This window comes from Pezoporus occidentalis, unplaced genomic scaffold, assembly GCF_034315485.1.
Source record: "Pezoporus occidentalis ecotype Australia unplaced genomic scaffold, CSIRO_AGI_Poc_V1 ctg183, whole genome shotgun sequence".
In the NCBI taxonomy this organism is placed as follows: domain Eukaryota; kingdom Metazoa; phylum Chordata; class Aves; order Psittaciformes; family Psittacidae; genus Pezoporus; species Pezoporus occidentalis.
Window position 1 is genome coordinate 675,567 of NW_026913673.1, and position 12,225 is coordinate 687,791.

Genomic DNA, 12,225 nt, shown 5'->3' on the forward strand with positions numbered 1-12,225 from the left:
TATAAAAACATCGTTGCTTCCCCACAAGGATGAAAATGTCAGCACTGTTTTCCTTCTCTCAGATCAAGCAGGTAAAGACCACAGGCTGTAAGCAGAGTCATTGTGGTTACAACAGATCTCTCTCACTGGGTGAGTAGAACTCACCTGCAGAGAGCCATTATTCCTCCAGGAGCCAACAACAGTGGCACAGAGCTGCCCTGGGTCTGGAGAATGCCATTTCCTTCAGGAGCTTGCAAAGGTGAGCTCACTGCTTCAATGCCCAGTGCTCAGCGTGAGAGACAGGTAGTGCTGATACCATGTCCCCCACCTTAATACACATTTTCTGTGGTCTCAGAGGGGCAGGAAAGGGGCCCTTAACCTCTGGATGCCAACTTATCTGCATAGAGTCAAATCTCATATAAGCTCCTCTAGATTCACAAATGAATTCTACACAACATGAGCTGCTCTTCTGTCCAACTGCATCCTATGGATGGAATCCAGGACCATGAAGACACATTTCAAGGGACAGAGAGACTCTGAGGATGCCCATTCAGGCCCAATGCCCTGCAGTGATCTTACAGGAAAAACTTCCTTCTGCTTAACAGATGATGCACCTAAGCTCTGCTCAGAGATGCCCTAGGATGCACATCTCAGCTTTGGAGCTTCTCATGCTTACCCCATGTACCATAACAAAGCAGCACTGAGAAAGGGTGTGGGAAAAGTGGCACCTGCTATTTCATTGGCACCTTCAGCCATTCAGGACCTGGGAGAGCCAGGGAATTTTCAGTTACTGCTGCAGACAGGCCCTGAAAATCAATTACCATGTATTGAAGAGTCTCTTGCTAAACTCAGCCTTGCAGGAGAGTAAAATGATTCACAAGAATTCTATATTTATAACTAAGATTCACTGAAAATGACTCATGCACTGAGCCAATCTAATTTTAAAGGGAAGGGAAAAACCTCTTGAAGAGGCACATGAAACCGGAGTGGGGGAAGGAAGAGAACTGCACAGGGAGGAGAGCCCCAGCCAGGAGCCATTAGACACATCTGATGGCAATGGTTTCTCCATTCACTCAGCTGAAGCAATAGCAGAACATTCAGCTTCTGGTCCAGAGTTAATGAAGTCTTACATTCAAAGCAGCTGCAGGCTGGAAACCTTCCTTAGGACAGGTAGGATTGCTGAGCAGTAATGAGGCCACTCATGGAGAGTTATTAGCTCTTTAGACCCTACCCAATTCAGAACACAAACCCAACTGGAATCACAGTGAAAGGCAGGGAGAAACATGAAGATTTTAGAGTATTCCTAATTTTGGCCGAGCAGACTCTAACAGAAATAGCTGCCTCCCCACCAGCCTTACCTCAACACTGCAGCACATCCTGCAGAATGCAACTTCAACATGGAGAACACACACGCACCCCACCAGGAGCTCTCCAGAGCAACCAGGCAGCCTGCAACAGGGCACGGGCTCAGGCTTCCCTCCCCTGCTCTCAGCTCGGACCATTTGCCTCAGTTACTTTTTCCCCTCTGTATAGCACAGATATACTGTAGCTAAAACAGGAATGTTTAATATAACCACAAGCTAAACGGAGGAAACAGCTACGGTCTGTATTAATAGCAATAAAATGTTAACCAGAAAACGTGGCCAAATCTTACACTCCTGAATATGTAGGGATGAACAAATTCTCCTAAGCTGTAAGCAAAGGATGACTTGGAAACAGCAAGCAGGCTAGTGAAAGATTAGCCTTACGTGGATAACAACCACACAGCAGGGCAAGTTGGAATTTCAGCACTGTAACAGGAAAAGGCAACTATGCTCAGTAACACGTGTCAATGCTGCTCTGCCTAAACAGCCCACTTATCTCCAAAGCCAATCTAACTTCCACTCTTCTTAACCTCTTCACTGTCATCAACACAAAACTGGGTATGTTTGGCTGCAAATCTCTGCTCTGTGAAATCCAGACGTGTTTAATGATGGCTGTTCTCCAGCCACTCTCAGCATCACTCCCAGTTAAGGCTTCAATGTGAAGCATGAAGCGAAAGCAGCCAAGGACTCGCAGGCCAACACACATATTGACTACAGTACATAGCTTGAATTCTCAGCACTGTCTTACTGTGTCAAATATTTTGGATACTGACATTTCGGTAAGAGTTTCTTGTTTGCAACGTGCACACAAAAGTGGCAAAGGAAAACAAAAGGTGACATGGGCCTGAACTCCAGGATTTCTAGTATTTAAATCCCTGCATTTACCTCTGACAGCAAATACATTTCTATAAGAGAAGTAAGATTATGGAGTGTTAGCTCTTGTGTGTGTCATTTACCACATAAGGCGATGATGTGACTGCTGTCTTCATGTACAAATTTCCGGGTGACAGCTTCTTCCATGATCTGCTTCACCTAAAGCAAACAGAAAAAAGTGGTTTTAAGACCCAACACAAACCAGCAGAGTTATTACAGATGACGCTCTCAAAGCTCTGATGCACCAGAGGCTATACAGAAATAATACAGTACATATAGAGAAGAGAGGAGCTTCAGGTTTTGCTTTGAGACACAGTTTAACAATTACAGCAAATAAAATCATTCTATTTATCACACTTCTTACTGCTTTAAACAAAGTTCCTCCCCAGTTTCAAGGCTGATGAGTCAAGCTCTAGTGGGAATTCATTGCAGATTAATGACTCTCAAAAATTAAGGGGGAAAACAGACAAACTCCATTCATCTGCAAGCTTACTCTTTCTCCATGGCTTCCTCAGCCTAACACCAGAGGAAACCTATTTGCCTCAGCCAGCTCATTTATCAGACACTCATTCCTTCCTGGCCATGGAGCACGCACTTTTCCACATGCAAATCCACAGTCATTTTTGGCTTCTCTCATTTGTGAGCTATAATTACAGGGACAGGGACACTCTGCCTAAATAAATGCCCCATCGCTTTCAGTATATGAAAGTAAGTGCTGCTGTGGCAGGACATGTCACAAGATACTCTTCTTGTTAAGTTGGAAAAACACTGTTTGCAGCAGTCCTGGAATCCAATACACTATCTGGCACTAATCACTGTGTGCTGCTCTTTACCATCAAGCTCAGCAGCATGGGCTATGTACCAGCCTGATCTGGACTGAGTATCAGTGCAAGCTGTACAGCAATGGTCACCTTCCTGCTGTAGGGGCTCTGTGTACTGAGGAGACCTCAGCCTATGCTCCTAAGTAGGGTGGCAAGTGAGCACCCAGCTCTCATTACACTGCATCTGGTACCCAAGATAACCAGTTTAAAGCTAGCTGGGTTACCATTTGCAGTGCTGACAGGTCCAAAGGTTTCAAGCCTTCCCACTCCGCACTGGAACCAGGAGAAGCCGCAGGTGCGGTGCTTGATGAACTCATGCTGCTGTGATGATGGGGTGGCAGCTGCTCTGAAGGTGCCTTCTCCAGTTTGGAGGGCTTCCTCCTCCGGCAGGACCAAGTGTGAGGCCAGTTCTGGATGCTGTCACCAAGCAAGCCTTCCCCTGGCACTTATCCCAAGGCCTCCACTCCTACACCCCCAGCCTGGCTGGCAGCAGTCTGCAGCTCCAGCTCTTGCTGCATGAGCCTTTCAATACATGGAGTTCTCCTCACCTCAAATTCTGGATCAAGTGGATCCTACAGAATTTGGGCTTCTTACCAAACACGAGCCCTCTGGGTTGCAAAGAAAACATTGGCGAGGAGGGAGGAAGCAAAAACGTAAGAGGCTTTGAAAGCAGAACGTGTTTTATATCTGAGGACTTCCAAGCAAGTCTTCTGCACTTTATAAAACCTGGCTCACTGTTCGAATACTCAAGCTGAACAACATGAACTCCTACCAAGGCAATTTGTTTCTTTCCTATGCCATTTCTGACATGGCTATTAGAACTCTGGACCTTACAATAAAGCAGTGAGAGGTGGAGGCACAAAAGGTTATTAGGAAAGAAGCAAAGGTGTGAGAAGGTCTCATGGATGGGAGCTCACCCAGGAAGCATCCGAATACCCTGTCTACCCAGCCATCCCCTCCTCACGTTTTTATTCACATCGCTGTTGATCTACAAGCTTGATGCCTGTTTGCCTTGTCAGGAACTCAACAAAACTAGTTCCAGACCTCACCTAGAGGTTTGCAATCATCTAGGTAACAGCACATAGGCAGCAAAGGGCAGGGGACAGGACAGCTGCACAGCTCTGCTGGTTAAATTCCAGCTCAGATCCTGACCCACGTTTCCACACGTGGGAGGCAGCGTGCTCCAGGAAACCAGCTTGTGGGGAAGCACAGGGACAGTGCAGGGCCATCCCCTGCCTCCAAGCCAGCTCATCCTGCCTCAGCCAGCCCATCTGTGAGAGGAGAACAGCGACCCAACCTTTGCAAGCTGTCCTCATCCACCGGATGAGGACTGTATTTAACATACCAAGTGAAGGGCCTGATGTACTGAAGGAATGAAGTACTTCTGGGTGGCCCCAGCACTGAGGCGGACAGAAGAGGAAGCACAAGATTGCTGCACCGGGGTAAGTCATGCACTTGTGACTCAAGATCTCAGGGCATTAATTCAGGCACCATTCATACTGGAGGCTGATCTCAGTCTCAGGTCCCCAGGGAGAAGTAACTGGAATTCAATTCAGGGAGGAAGAAATCATTTACTAGGAACAAGAGCTCTGGAGCTCAGAGGCCAATTCCCTGCTATCACACATTCCCAAGCATAGCCCAATCATTACTCTTTATTAGCTCAGTGTGTTATTTAAAGTGTATCAAAAATAATAAAGTAAAAGGTTACACATGCAGTAAGGACCCCCACTTCCATACAGCAGCACAGACCACTGACCGCACGGTCAGACCATAAGCAGACTCTGAATCCAGGACCTCTGGAGGCAGGCACCCAGCATCTTCCTGACTGCCACCAAGTACAGGCAACCTCTGCCCATTTTCAGAAGTTAGGGAACGTTATCAGAACACATTTTCAGGGCACAGACAGTAGATGTGAAGATTCAAAAGACAGAATGCGGCGTTCTTCAAGCCCATATCATTCCTCACTGCCATGAAACTCAGGGGTGCTCCAAGCAAGGAGCTAAATCAAATGTTTCAAAGTTAAAAAGGGGTAGGAGGACAAACAGGGGGGAATACAAGGAGACTGGAGCACCTCCCATCTGAAGACAGGCTGAGAACCTTGGGGCTGTTCAGCCTAGAGAAGAGAAGCTGTGTGGAGACCTCAGAGCAGGTTCCAGTGTCTCAAGTGGGCTACAAGGATGCTGGAGAGGGACTCTTCATCAGGGACTGGAACTATAGGAAAAGGGGTGATGGGTTCAAGCTGAGAAGTTCAGGTTGGATGTAAGGCACAAGCTCTTCCCTGTGAGGGTGCTGAGGCGCTGGCACAGGGTGCCCAGAGAAGCTGTGGCTGCCCCATCCCTGGCAGTATTCAAGGACAGGTTGGACACAGGGGCTTGGAGCAAGCTGCTCTAGTGGAAGGTGTCCCTGCCCGTGGCAGGGTGGGAGCTGGATGATCCTTTCCAACCCAAAGCAGTCTGGGATTTTATGATCCTATGAAATGGCACACAAGCTTGTTACTTATTTTCCTTGTAATTCTGTGCAGCTCTTCGTGGGGAATGCTACTGTTGTGTCGCTGTGCTCTGCAGAGGCGCTTGTCAATGAAGCTTTCCGAGCACAAGCCCACACACACCCACTTGCAGATACCAGCGGACCTGACCAAACTGCAAATTGATCTCATTAAAAGAGACAGCAACAGCCCATGCTCCGTGTTCCCCTCCACCTGCACAGGTAAGGAAATCCCTCCAGCCTCCCACCTCCTGCCTCTGCAAGGGATGGAGCTGCCCACAGGACCGAGGTGCCTCAAGAGAAACCTGCTCAGGTGGAAGGAGACGGGATGGGAAAGCTCTGCCACCCAAGTGAAGATCCTGGCATTTGAGGAGTGATGAATTCCCTGCAGTAGCATTACTCAGGTAGAGCAGAGCAACCTCCTGCAACAGAAGCTGAGCTTGTGCACAGTGCCATAATGGATCACTGCTCTGACTTCCTCCCACATCAGCCAAACTTTCAGCAGCAGGCAGACACGGGGCAGAACATATGAATTATTTAATCAGTTTCATCAAAGAAAACCCCAAGATAAATGCCTTTATTTTTTTTAATTGTTGTTATAAAGAAGCTTCCAAAATGGAAAAAAAAATCCCAATTCCGTAGCAGCCTTCAATTCAAGGAAATGAAGACAACCAAGACACGACACGCACTGACCATATACTAATGTATTCACAAGCGCAGCACTGGAACAGACCTTGCCTTTTCCATCCCCTGCAACCATCAGGCTTAGGAAAGACCTTTTGAGCCAGCACCCCTTGTTCAGACACAGGCTGCAGCACCTTCCCCAGCCATGCAGCAGGATGGACACTGAGGAAGCACCATGGGGACAATGCAGCAAAGAGCCGTGCTCATAAAATACTGCCATAACCAGAACCACAGCTAAACCCCACAGCATTTCCTCCTCAAAGGAGGAAACACTATGTCTGTGCCTTCTTTAGCTTGTGCAGTTACTGTTCATCTCATCTATTGATCGCTCCTGCTGCACTCTTTGTTACTCCTGATGAAAGCCTGGGTGCTGTGCATACAAGGTGTTAAATAAGTACCCTATTTCTCCTCAGAAGTGGTTGCATTTCAGTTTTAAGTTGAGCAGGTGCGTTTCTGAAGTGCTCTGAAAGTTTTCAGGGTGAACCTGCTCTGGTTATTGTTATCCTGCTTGTTTCACAGCTAGAAAGGGTGCTGTGTTTAAACCCAGAAATGGCAAAACCCCTCCATTTCAGCTGGTAGAAGGAAAGGGCCAGAGCAAAGCCTGGTTTATGAGTCTGTTTGTCACAACAGCTTTTCCTGCAGAGAGACATAAATGTTTGAAATGTGAACTTACAACAGCCTCAGCACGAACGCTGCTAGAGTGAAATTTTCAAGACACATTACATGTCCTCCTTTCTATTACAGCCAGCAAAATACGGTCTCTACCGGTGGGAATGGAAAGTCCATCTGAGAAAAAGCAAACAACATTAAATTTTCCCAAAGGAAAAAAGCAAAAGCTTTTGCTGAGAGGGAAAACCAAAATGAAATAAAATAGAAAACCACTTAGCACCAAGTGACTTTGGAGACAAGCATTTTGCAGAGACAACTAGATTTTAATCGGCTTGGTGTAAACAACACACACAATATGCTTACTCTGAGCTCCATTAGATACTGAGGTTACATGGAAATAATCCAATGGGCAGAAGAGCCTGGGTTTAAAGGACAAGGGAAGGGAATGATCATTTCCAGAAGGGACATGAGACTGGCCCAGCTTTCAAAACAAGCCCAGGTGTAAATGGCTGTGTGAAAATCACACAGAATAAAGCCATGAGGTTGAAAATTCTATGGGAACAAATCAATTACTGCCATTAAGGGCAGCAGGATCTGAGGTTGGTCTAGGAGTGGTTTACATCCATTCCCTGGCTCCACTGATGGATCATCATTGAAAGGTAAAATCTCCCTCCCAGTGTCTCTGCCTCCTGATGCTATTTGTCCCCATGCGAGCAGGGCAGGCAAGGACTCCCACGCATCCATGCAGTGCTCAGGGAAGAGGTGCTGCCTTACGGGGCACACAGTCAGAGAGCTCCCATAACTATTTTAGGATGGAAACCTCAGGGCAATTCCCCAGAAGCCAAGAAATATAAGCCCTGCAAAAGAGCATTTCTGAGGGTTTGGAGAAGAGAAAAAAACAAATCAAAACAGAACTGCAGATGACACAGGACGTACAAATAACACTTTCAAGCATTATCCAAGTAATGTAAAAGCTCGAGTCCAATTAAAAACATTTTAGAGACTACAAACAAATTAGCTTCATATTTTTTAATTACATGCCACTTGCTCTCCTTGGCTCGAGCTGGCTCAGATCACAAAAATCCATTTCACTTTCAATCTTGTACATTAGCACAAGATTGCAGAGCTGGAAAACATCTCTCCCATTTATTTATATATTTAAACATTAACCCAGGAGAGCAAGTGCTCACACTCCTGAATCAAACCTTATAACAGCTTGGCTCAAAGGTCCTCCCCTTTAAGCTAAGACTTCTAAATGAAGAAGCAGGCTCGTGGCTGCATTAAGCTGCAGCATTTAGCGTGAGAGCAGACAACAGGTAACACATGCTGGGTGCCCTGCAGCCCGCTGCTGCTGGGTCACTCTGGGATCAGGCCCTGCTGCTCTGCAGATGGTTCTTCACATGTTGACCCCATTCTACCTCTTCCAGTCAACCTACACTGACCAAAATCGCTGGTATTTTGTGGTTTCAACACTAAGAAGCACCAGATTCCTTGGCTGTAGCAAGTACTTTTCACATGAGCTTTAATGAGTCCTGCTCTCTGGCTACTTCTCATTTGCCCAGCTGTGATTAGAGGGAGCAGAAGGAGCAGGAGGATAGTTAGCTTTTTAAAATACATCTCACTGCAGTGATGGATAAACATTACATCTTCACTGAGCTCCTGTGTAAGAACAGGCAGCTACATTCCCAATGCCACAGAACCACAAAATGTGGGACTCGAGTGCAGGGGTCACTCACTCAGCCAGCAGCTCCACCTGGAACACGTTCACAGACCAAGGTGTGCCCACAGCACCCACACCTCTCCCCATAGCACCACAAACAGCATCCTGACAGTGTTCCCTGCACAAACCTTGCTCCACAGCAAGAGCCACTCCATCCAAACACAAAATGCAGCAGGAGCTCTGTCCTGCGGAGTGCATCCTCCCAAGGAAGGGACGTTGTTCTTTGAAGACGGAAGAGCTACTACAGACTACTACAGAGTAATGGAATGGGTTGGCTTGGAAGGGACCTTACAATCACCCAGTTCCAACGTGGGCAGGGACCCCTTCCACTGGAGCAGCGGGCTCCAAGCCCCTGTGTCCAACCTGGCCTTGAACACTGCCAGGGATGGGGCAGCCACAGCTTCTCTGGGCACCCTGTGCCAGCACCTCAGCACCCTCACAGGGAAGAGCTTCTGCCTAAGAGCTCATCTCAGTCTCCCCTCTGGCAGGTTAAAGCCATTCCCCTTGGCCTGTCCCTACAGGCCCTTGTCCCAAGCCCCTCTCCAGGTTTCCTGCAGCCCCTTTAGGCACTGGAGCTGCTCTAAGGTCTCCCCTTCAGGAGCCTTCTCCAGGCTGACCCGACCCAGCCCAGCTCTCCCAGCCTGGCTCCAGAGCAGAGCTGCTCTGGCCCTTACAGCACCTCCATGGCCTCGCTCAAGCAGGACGGTGTACTTGTGTACGAGCCCAAACACAAGTGTGGCAGATTTGCCATCATCCCCTTCACCCACCGGGTGTTTGGCAGCTGATCTGAAATCGATCTCAGATTGCCCCAATGTCACACAGCTGTGAAAGAACCACCCGAACCCACGCAGCCTCCTCCGCTCAGCACAGCCCTGGCACGGCAGGGGCACACGCTGCTGCCAGGGCTCACCCAAGGGTCCCTCGGGACGATGCCTTACCACCCACCTGCCCCTCTCTCCTCCGAGCTCGCAGCTACGGGGAAGTTTGTAAGACACGAGCGGTACGGGACACAGGCCCGCGGGGGGAGCCGGGCCTTCGCCCGCTGCAGACCCGCCCCAGCAAACGGGCGCTGAGGGAGCCGGGGGCCGCAGGGAGCACCCCGCAGCCAAACAACGCTCCCCGCGGGTCACCCCGGCAGAGCCCAGCGCTCCCGGAGCACGGCAGAGCTGGGCAGAGCGGAGCCGTTCTTCACCCACCCAGCCCCGGAGGGGCCGCGCACTGCCCCGGACCCAAGGGTCCAACACCTGCAGCCCAACCACTCCGGTTCCACTGACCGCCCCCCGCCGGTTCACACCGATCCGCCCCAAGCGTTATCCCATGGACCCCGGGCGAGCTCCCGGCCGCCGCTGCCGCTGCTGCTGCAGGGGACACGGAGCCACCACCGCGCCGCCGGCTCGACCCTCCGGTGCCGCCTCAGCCCGGCGGGAGGGCGCGCAGGGCGGCCCCGAGCCCGCCCGTGCATGGAGCCCCGCCGCCCCACAGAGGAGGTCTCCCGCTCCCCTCACCTCCTTCTTCACGTTCCACAGCAGCTTCTCCTTCACGGCGTCCGCCGAGCAGCTCATGGCGGAGCGGGAGCGGGGCCGCGCTCAGCGCTGCCCGCGGGATGAAGGCTCCGCCGCTCCCGGCCGCGGCTGCTCCGCGCCGCGCGGACCCGCCGCCATCTTCCGCCACTGCCGTGACGTCAGGCGGAGGGCGGAGCCAACGGGCGGGAACGCACCTGCCGCCCCCGCCCCGCCTGGGGGTTGCCGTGGCAACGGCGCGGGGGCGGGACCAGGCCCAGGCCCGGCGGGAGCTCGCTGAGGTGAGGAGAGGAGAGGCGCGGCCATGGGGCGGCCCCGAGCCCTCCGGTACCAACCCGGCCATGAAGCGGCCCCGACCCCCTCCGGTACCAGCCCTGAGGCACCCCCGGCCCCTCCGGTACCAGCCCGGCCATGAGGCGGCCCCGGCCCCTCCGGTACCAGCCTTGAGGCGGCCCCGAGCCCTCCGGTACCAGCCCGGCCATGAGGCGGCCCCGGCCCCTCCGGTACCAACCCGGCCATGAGGCGGCCCCGAGCCCTCCGGTACCAGCCCGGCCATGAGGCGGCCCCGAGCCCTCCGGTACCAGCCCGGCCATGAGGCGGCCCCGAGCCCTCCGGTACCAACCCTGAGGCAGGCCCGGCCCCTCCGGTACCCACCCGGCCATGAGGCGGCCCCGGCCCCTCCGGTACCAACCCGGCCATGAGGCGGCCCCGACCCCTCCGGTACCAGCCCTGAGGCAGCCCCGGCCCCTCCGGTACCAACCCGGCCATGAGGCGGCCCCGGCCCCCTCCGGTACCAACCCGGCTATGAAAGAGCCTCGATCCAGGGAGCCCATTGGATCAGTACCGGAGCACGGCTGCGGCACACCGGCCTCGCTACAGAAGGGAAGGAGGGGGTTGAAGCATGAGGTTAGTGACACGCTAAAGGTGCTTTATCTAGAGCATCTTCCCGTGTTTTCCACTCAAAGAGTAAGCAGCAGACTCATGTGGTTCACTTCCGATCCTGGCAAAAGGACAGCACTTGGCAGAGCCACAGGGCGTGCTCAGAAAGCGCTCAAGCTCTTCCTCCCAAAGCAAATAAGGACGTAGGCAAAAGCCATTCCCTCAGCCCCGGTATTCAGGATACTCACTAAACCAGAGAGCCCTCCAGCTGCTGCTGCAAACCCTACTTGAGCTGTGCCTGCAAAGGGAAAGATGCCATTGGAATGCCCAGGCAAAGGGAGAGTTCCCAAGGGAATGGTGCAGAAAGGAGCTGGCAGGAGGAGCTGGGCAGCACCAAGGCCAAGGCAGACCTCTGTTAGTGCAGGCACAAGAGGGGAACGAGGAGAAAAGCTGTTCCATTTCTTAGAGAGGCGGCAGAGAGGCTGAATCCTGTCACCCAGTCACAAGAACCCAAAGTCCCGACACAGTGGCTGCTTCCACCAGCTCTCACCCAGCACAAAGTCAGGGTAGGAGCACCCACCTTGCAGGTAAACCAATTCCCAACAGCACAAGCGAGAGCACAGCCAGCATGCGCCGGAAACCACAGTGACACAGGAGGTTTCTTCTTCCAAAGACACTCAACACTCTTCAGAACAGTTTTTGCAGGTGTTGCTCGCAATAAAACCCCCTGTGGCTTAGTTCAAAAGGCAGGGTGACAGGAGCAAAGGGAACAGCTACATAGGACAGACAGGTTATCTTGGGTACCTCAATGGTACACCTACTGCAGAACACACACCAAACCTCTGGATCCAATTCCCTCCAGGCCTCCTCTGTCACTCAATGTTAAAGATTTCAAAAGACAAGTGAGTTACTTCTGTGATAATATAAAGTGTGTAGGCTTAATGCAACATCAAAGTGTTCTGTGATTCTTACTAGGAAATGAAGTTATCTCCATGAACAGGAAAAGCCACTGCAGCCACTGAAATGTTCTACAATTAAAGGAAAGCCCAGAGAAAATCAAAGCCAGTTGCCTGCAGAGCACCTGTAAGTACACTGACACTTCCTACACACAGCCAGCACTTGCAAGGCATGGGTGAAACACAGCAACAGCTCCATCTAACACAAAACCCATTTGCTGATCCGGGAATTCCATGGTTCAGGAATCCTAAATTCATGGTGAGGATCATAACTCAAATGCAGAACAACAGTGCAGAGACCAACAAGACAAAAAGTTTTGATGCTGGAAAAAAAAA

General features: G+C 51.3%; 1 protein-coding gene across 6 annotated transcripts in view; it reads right to left on the reverse strand.

The window, feature by feature from the left end:
- Window positions 1-10,184, reverse strand: part of SGSM2 (small G protein signaling modulator 2) — a 46,706-nt gene extending 36,522 nt beyond the window's left edge. For 3 of the 6 annotated variants that reach the window (XM_062615636.1, XM_062615638.1, XM_062615635.1), the window contains exons 1-2: window positions 10,040-10,183; window positions 2,300-2,375 (exon numbers count right to left, since the gene is read on the reverse strand). In XM_062615636.1, the coding sequence (XP_062471620.1) occupies window positions 2,300-2,375; window positions 10,040-10,096 (133 nt within the window). In that variant the 5' untranslated portion in view covers window positions 10,097-10,183. Of the gene's footprint in view, window positions 1-2,299; window positions 2,376-10,039 lie in introns of all 6 variants that reach the window. The other 3 variants (XM_062615641.1, XM_062615640.1, XM_062615639.1) reach the window with 2 other exon arrangements.
- Window positions 10,185-12,225: the final 2,041 nt, after the last annotated feature.